The 7,999-nt window shown below is 46.2% G+C and overlaps 1 protein-coding gene across 1 annotated transcript; it reads right to left on the bottom strand.

Moving 5' to 3' along the window:
- Positions 1 to 294: 294 nt before the first annotated feature.
- On the bottom strand, positions 295 to 7,611 carry IDP755 (uncharacterized LOC100282803). Its single transcript, NM_001155709.2, has 11 exons — positions 7,371 to 7,611; positions 6,312 to 6,396; positions 6,129 to 6,208; positions 5,978 to 6,002; positions 5,807 to 5,903; positions 5,662 to 5,728; positions 4,867 to 4,957; positions 3,647 to 3,813; positions 3,069 to 3,350; positions 2,881 to 2,997; positions 295 to 708 (listed from the first exon to the last, which is right to left on the bottom strand). Exons 1-11 carry the CDS (start codon positions 7,446 to 7,448, stop codon positions 652 to 654), a joined length of 1,146 nt encoding a protein of 381 aa, NP_001149181.2. The 5' UTR covers positions 7,449 to 7,611; the 3' UTR covers positions 295 to 651.
- Between the last annotated feature and the right edge of the window lie 388 nt (positions 7,612 to 7,999).

Here is a 7,999-nt window from a genome sequence, read left to right as displayed (position 1 = left end):
ACCAACTACCCACTCTTTAACCCCTCAGAAATCACTTCACAAACTATTTACCAAATAATTTTCGTCAAATAGATTCACTTCTGCTAGATAATCACTCGAAAAACTCTATTAACTATTTTCGTCAAATAGATTTACTTTCGCTAGAGAATCACTCAAAATCACTCTATTAGAGAATAAACTTAGGTGATGGTTTTAAAAACACAAGAGACATTGTATGAACCTCTAAATCATAAAAAAAGTCAAGACATAATATATATATAATCGTGTAGAGAAGAGCTTGCCTCTTGATTTTTTATAATTAGCCCCCTAAAGACCCCTCGTTTAATTAGATTTTACATGCCTTAATACTCCAATTATGTGAATCCATAGACATAATTTACGAGCAATACATAGCATTGCAGTTTGCACATCTCATGCAAAACAAATAAGCCACGGTTACATCGAATGCGCCGCACACAAATTAGGAACTCTGCCCCTCACGAAAATTTGCAAAATTTTACCTCCGCATCTGCGATAGGTTTTGACTATTTATCTATACCAGTACTAGTACTACATAGCTCAATGTGCTCCTACATCTGTTTGGAACCTCGAGCAACAACAAATACGAGTGCTGGACACCAACAACGTAAAGAATTCCTATTTGCTTGGCTTTCATGACACGAGCTGAACTTTCTTGCCGTCCACATTGAATTTCCTGCTTCCTTGAAGCTAAGGAACACAACGAGAAGAAACGGAAATCAACCCAAAGACATGATAGTGTACGCAACGCCTCATGCATAAAATACAACCCATGGGTAAATGACTACTACTCAAACGAATAAGAAAACGTATGCATTTGAAGTTACTGATGTGATGATGCATATAGACTGTAGAAGGATGAAGTCTTGTATTGATAATAGATGGGGTTACAATATATAGAGACACAGGAAACCCTAACCCTAATGTGCCGGCAGCCCAACAGTGGTGCCGGCCCACACACACTCACACACACATAGTCTAACATCCCCCCGCAGTCGCAACGGGGGCACCACACACGATGAGACTGGAGTAGAGACCGAAGGTAGGAGCCGACGGGTTGAAATCCCCCCGCAGTCGCAGCGTCGTGATGGTGCGAATGTTGCGGCTGGAGTAGAGAACGATGTGTGCTCCAAGAAGACGATAGCCCCTAGATGCCGAGGTAGCCGAAGTCGAGGTGGTCGCGGTCGGAAGACGCGCAGCAAAAGTCTGATCTTCGGGAGGGGTCGACGTTCGAGCGTCAACGATCGGCAGGGCGACACAGCAAAAGGGCACCGGCAGGACGACCTTCCTGCTTCTTCGATCGACCAGACGTCAAGGAGCCCCGCCAGGGAGGCCGACAGCAGCGCACGCGGCTGCGCTGGTCAAGGTGTCCGCGCCCGCGGCAGAAAAGAAGGGGAATGTCGGATCCGGCCGAGAAGGCCACGGCAGCGACGGATCCGGACGGGGAGACGCGATCCAGCCAAAGGGACGGCGGATCGAGCCGAGAAGGACGCAGCAACGTGGATCCGGCCGGGAAGGCCGCGGCAGCGACGGATCCAACGAAGGAGAGGAAGGGGAGGGCGACAGGGCGGTTCCAACCAGGCAGGGGCCTGCGCCGGACCTGGCAAGGGACGATGACGACGCCGGGAGAAGCTTGAAGGGTGAGGCGCTGCTGGGCATCAACGCGAGCAGTTAGGAGGAGGCCACGCGATGAGAGGCGTCACGTGCGAGGGTGTCGGCGGAGGACGCAGCAGAGAGGGAGCGGGCGGTGGTGGGCAGAGGGGAGGGGTGGCCACGACGTCGGGCTGCAGGGCAGGGGCGGCGTCCTGGCGCGGCTGTGCCCTGGGCGCGTCGGGCTCGGTCCCTGGCGGCTGCGCACGGGAGCAAGGGAAGGCAGGGAGAGAGAGAAGAGGAGTGAGAGAGGAGAGCGCCGACGAGAGAGCGCCCTGGGCGCGTCGGGCTCGGTCCCTGGCGGCTGCGCACAGGAGCAAGGGAAGGCAGGGAGAGAGAGAAGAGGAGTGAGAGAGGAGAGCTCCGACGAGAGGCCGTGAGGCCGCTGGCCGCGTGCGCCATGGCCGCCGTCGAGCCAGCCCGCGCCGCGGCCGCCCCGTGCAGGGTAATCGTGCGCCCGCGGCGGGGCCGCTCGCCGTGGCCGCCCCGCGCAGGGGAACGCGCGCCCGCGCCGGGGCCGCTCGCCGTGGCCGCCCCGCGCAGGGGAACACGGGCTTGCGCCGCCGCGTGCTGGGACCGGAGCGGCGGGACGCGGAGGGGCAGTGACTCGAGCGCGGCGAGGGCCAGGAGGCCTAGACCGAGGCCTGAGTAGGCGACCAGACCCGGCATGGTGCGAAGGGTGTGAGCTAGCCGCGCGCCGGGCTGCTTGTCTGTCGTGGTTGCTGCCGGCACGGGAGGGTGCTGCGGGGCGGCGGATCTGAGCGCCGGCCGCCGCCGAGAGATGGGGAGGAGCGGCTGGAGGGAGACCGTGCTCCCTGGAGGAGCTGCTCGCAGGGGCTCTGCTGCAGCGGCTGGGAGGAGGGAGGCCGCCCCGAGGAGGGAAGGATGAGCCTCCCAGGGGGCGGGGGCGGTCCTAGGGCTGGGTGGCGGCTGTGGGTGGGAGGAGGAAGAAACCCTAACCTAGTCTGATACCATGTAGAAGGATGAAGTCTTGTATTGATAATAGATGGGGTTACAATATATAGAGACACAGGAAACCCTAACCCTAATGGGCCGGCAGCCCAACAGTGGTGCCGGCCCACACACACTCACACACACATAGTCTAACATAGACCATAGTAAGTACATGGCTAAATACAGTTTGAAGAAAACAGGCAGAAACACAGGCTCATTCCGATCTGCTGATAAAATTAGTCATGTGATGATGCATACCTTTTTCTTCAAAAACAACAGGGCTTCGCGTCTACCAGAGAAGCTGGAAAATACAACATTTGAGTGTTCCTCAACGGCGACCTTAAGATCCTTCAATTTCATTGACTGAGATGGGGCCTGGAAAGAAATCATCATATAACAGAGAACAATATTTGAAGTACTCAGCATATAGTATATAGAGGCTATACCTGACGAAGTATTCTTTTGCAAAGTTTCTTGACCTTGGTTTTGGGTCTAGCATCCACAAGCAATTCTTTGTCTGCATTCTTATCTGTGTCTATTGATTCAGAAGCACTGATATGTTCTTCCTCATCGCCATTCTCTTCGATTTCTGAATACTCATCGGACTGGGCTGAATTATCATCATCACTATCAACAAACGAAGTTTTGTTTCCCTTCCAACGTTGGCCAGCAACTTTCATTGGCAGGCCTTTGATGCCAAGACCCTGCTTTCCAGAAGTAGCTTTATCCTGCAGCAAATTACAGACCATGGATATATTAAGAATTTAGGTATATTTGTTAGTTAGTAAGAACAAATAGATGTAGATTCTGTATTCTGCATAATTATTTGAATGTAAGAACAGGTATGTTCTGTAACAATGCACACAATTATCACTGAAATGGATTCATGTAGTTGAAGACTAAAATTACATCTAGAGTACATCGAGCATTGTCAACATCATATCTTCCGAGTATAAAAAGTAGAAACAGCATGTTCACTGTACATCATATCTCGGGAAATCAGTGTTCAGAGCATAATACCAACCTGAACAAGATTGTACAAATTTTCTTGATCTTCCTCTGCAAATGTCTGGCGGACATTAGCAAGATCTTTTTGTGAAGATTTATTTTTACGGGATTTTGCTCCTAGAAACCCTCCTGATAAAAATCCAAACTTGTGCCCCCACCAGTTCACATCATCAGCTTGGGATACTGAAAGCAGAGAGTTGACAAAACAAATTACTAAAACCTTAGATGCAGCATTGCAGACACATTAGAGAAGAAACAAACGAATGCATTTAGTTTATCGTTCAATGCCGCAATAACACAGCCCAGATGCAGACACACAGGTTCCTAACAAGGATGAGAATATAGTACATAGTGATAAAACATAAATAAACTAATATCATTAGTATGCTAAGCAGATGATCCAAAAATGTTTTTAGGCAGGAAAATGGCTTTTAGCCTTATAATATTCATACTTGTATTTCTGGTTAAAAAATGAAAAATTAACCAACCTGATTTCATTTCAACCACTCTAATTTCAATAGCTACTAGTCAGAGGCCCGTGCATTGCTACAGTTTCTTTATCACATGGATAGCTCTAGTGGAATCAACAAGCTCCAGTGGTTAGATGAAGAGAGCCTATATTCAGACAGTCAAGATTCGATCCCTATAATGTTTGTTATATATCATATATATGAACTCTGATTAATGGGATAATTATTCGAATATATATATATATATATATATATATATATATATATATATATATATATATATATATATATATATATATATATACATATATATATATATATATACATACACACACACACACACCTCCCTTCAATCTAACAAAAACATGTGGGTCGTAGTGGTGAGAACCGGTGAACCGCCCCTGTCAATCAAGGGGTTGTAGGATCAAAATCCAGCCCATGCGCTCTCTTTTTGCGGCTTATTCTGCAATTTTGCCAGCCAGCTGTGCGTGTGTGGTCTGCGCAGGAGCATATTTCGGGCGGCGGGCGCACGGAAGTCCTTGACGCACAAAGAAAACTCCCACTTACATATAGAGAAATGAGCAGACACTGTCAAATTTAGAGCATTATTTTTGACAATTTAAAACCTTACAATGTAGTCCAAAAACATCCTATTCTGGTAGCATAAAGCAACTCAGATCAATAAGGGATTAATGGGCCAAAAGCTCACGCGATATTGAAGGAAGGAGAAAAAACAGGCAGTAAAAACACACAGCAAACTACTGACCTGCATCCAAACAGATGATGGGATCAGGTTCATCCAAGCATGTCGGTTCAAGTTTCTGATCCACTTTGGAATTATCTTCATTTTTGCGTACCTGTGCTAGGACAGGTTGTTTTAGATGTTTGAATAAGGCCAATCAACACAAGGACTGAAGCTTAAGTAATTCAAATGCATGTAGTGATTTCCAGCAGACAAGTACCTAACACTAATAGAGCATCTCCAAAAGTTCCTTGCAAACACTTGCTAAAGCACTGATTATATCAAGTGGCTAAAATGAGTATCAAGCAGCAAGTTCGATTGTTGCCTTTCTCCATGAGTTTGCACTATTTGGTTGAAAAGGTAATAAAAAATATCACCCACTGCCACCCAGCAAACCACAGAAGCCCCCAGTCGTCTGCATATAGATATAGAAAGACATATATACCCCTAATTAATGTGGGGTGGGAGAGAGAGTGGAGCGAGGAGGGTAAGAGATGTCTTTTCCTTACCTGGACCCACTTTTAGCTCACTTAAGCACACCTTGGAGGAGCTAAACTACTAATGGGTGCTAAAGTTTATCACTTCACGTTTAGCATCTTTTAGCAATCCTGTTTGGATCTCCAAGTCCTAAAGTTTAGCTAAAAATGTAGTTTAAAGTTTAGCTAAAAATGTAGTGCTAAACTTTAGCACCATGGATCCAAACAGGCCCTTAGTACACAAACAGACACACATTGTATATTCAATGCAAGAAACAATTGCTCGCTGATGATAGCCAGTTTATTTAAAAGAAACAAACACAGATAAAAGAAAATCCCTTACGAGTATGCCTTGAAGATCTGTTGCTGAATAAGAGTTCACACTTTTCCCCCTCTCTCTTTTCTTGTATCTGAGAAAAAGAAGTTATCGTTTACAGGAAAGAATAAAATTAGTTCATGAAATGAAATAAAATTAGGTCCAAACCAACCTTCCTTGAGGTCGAGTAACTTTAGTAACTTCATGTTTTGCTGATTTGTCTTTCTTGGGTGTGATGTCAGGTGAATCACTTTCTACAGCTGCAACCTCTGAAGAAGGGGAAAATATGGGTATAATTATTAAGAACAATAAAAAGGATACAAAACCAATGTGCAAGGTATACCTTCTTGAACAGGATTAGCTGATTGCTGCTTTTCCAGAGGAAAACAACGAACAAAATCACAAGAAAAAGATAATAACAGTTAGTAGACATTGTAAATCAAAACTTCATTGCTGTAGCTGAAAGGTAATCTTTTTTACTGTCGTAGTCGTACCACTTTCAGTTTCTTCAATATGTTGTCAAATTGGGTGGTATCGTATACCCATTTGTTATGAGGGCTATCTACACCAACACCTGCATACAAATCAGTCAAAACATCAGCAAATTCAGTTGTGGCAATTTAGGTTCTCTAATCAGTAAATTTTAAAACCCAGGAATTCTAGAAGAGAGAGCGAACCTAGTGTGTCCTGCTTGTTTTTCACCCTAACATGACCCTTTATGCCTTGCTTGTCTTTGCCAAGGCCTTCACCTTCTTCCCATCCCTAAAATGTATTTACCATGATATAGGATGAGTAAGTGTATTGATCATTGTAAATGATTAAGTATACCGAAAATAATTACACATAGAGTTAGTCACCGTTTGGTTCTAGAGACTAAAGTTTAGTTCGGGCCACATTGAATGTTTGAATGACTATTACAAGTATTAAATATAGTCTAATTATAAAACTAATTACACAACTGAAGACTAAACAAGACAAATTTACTCATGATTAGCAAATATTTACGGTAGCATCACATGAGTGAATCATGGACTAATTAGACTTAATAGACTCGTCTTATCATTTAGTCCTCGTCTATTTAATTAGTTTTGTAATTAGACTATATTCAAAGGGCGAGTCTGGTGCAGCGGTAAAACCTACCGTCTGTAAGCGGAAGGTCCGGGTTTGATCTCCAGCCTATGCATATTATGCGGGTAAGGCTTGGCGCTTAAAGATACACTTCCCCATACCCCGCACAGTGCGGGACGCTACGCCCCCTGGTAATTAGACTATATTTAATACTTCTAACTAGCATCTAAATATCCAACTAAAATTTAGTCCGGTGGAAACAAACGGGCTTTTAGCAAAACTAGGAGAAGCAAGCAATTTGCATAAACCACAGTTCGTTCGTTCGTTCATGTTTGTTGTTGGCCCAGCAATTCCAAGCATTAGAACAAAGTTCACTCGCAAGAGACACCAGCTACCGCACAATTCACGCCTCTCCATTATTTTGATTCACATTAAGCCTCATCGCGTGACTAAAATGCTACGGTTTCTATCTAATTAGCATTAACACCTTTTTAGTCTCGAAAATTCATTCAAACAACTGCAAGTGCTAAAGAACTATTGACGGTTGAAACTGGCAAACATGACTACCTTAATACACGTATCAGATTTTCCAGGTCACAGAACACTCAGTTTTTTCAACCAACAAAAAAACATGCGCGAGGACGATAGCTACTGGTCAGATCACGTACCATTTGTTTCATAAGGCGGAAGGCGGCGGACTGCCGCGCGATCCCGACGTAGCATGCGGGCGCTTCGGGAGCAGCCATGGCGCCTCTGCTCCGTTGGATCGTCGCGGCTTCACCGCCGCCGGGTAGGAGCCGCGCTCTCTCCTGAGTTGCCGGAGGGGGCAGAGAAGAAACCCTAGCTATGCGGGTAGGCCGTTTTGAGGCCGTGGATTTTGCCTCGATATTCGGGCTTGGTGGGTTGGTGATGGCCCCCATAACTGCCCAACGAGGTAGGCCTTCTGGGCCTGAATATGCCTATTGATGGGCCTTTTCTAACGCTTAGCCCCATGGGTCGTCTTAGGCCCATTTTTTTTGACCCCGGCCGCCCGGCGCCTGCTTCCTCCTGACCTCCTGTGCATCTGCGACTGCTGGAGATGGACGCCGACGCATCCTCTTCCCATCGGGTACTGATTTGCTGAACGTCGACGTCCTCCCCGTGACCTCCCTCACCCGCGCCGCTCTCCCTCCCAATGTGTATGGGGATAAGGATAGCTTCATGGGGATGAGTATGGAGTATCCAAACCCGTTCCAAAATTTTTCGTCGACATCTCTGGCGTTGAAGGTTGAATACTGGGGAGTGGGGATGGTCTGCG

This window comes from Zea mays, chromosome 1, assembly GCF_902167145.1.
Source record: "Zea mays cultivar B73 chromosome 1, Zm-B73-REFERENCE-NAM-5.0, whole genome shotgun sequence".
Lineage (NCBI taxonomy): Eukaryota > Viridiplantae > Streptophyta > Magnoliopsida > Poales > Poaceae > Zea > Zea mays.
This window is presented reverse-complemented; position numbering and strand designations above follow the sequence as displayed.

Bases quoted from the DNA above. Each gene is read 5' to 3' on its own strand.
- IDP755 (NM_001155709.2), bottom strand. From the start codon at position 7,448: ATGGCTGCTCCCGAAGCGCCCGCATGCTACGTCGGGATCGCGCGGCAG. The intron at 2,998-3,068 runs GTATAGCCTCTA...ATTTCTTTCCAG, and splicing joins GCAAAAGAATACTTCGTCAG to GCCCCATCTCAGTCAATGAA. The intron at 709-2,880 runs GTATGCATCATC...TGTGTTCCTTAG, and splicing joins TGTTGTTTTTGAAGAAAAAG to CTTCAAGGAAGCAGGAAATT.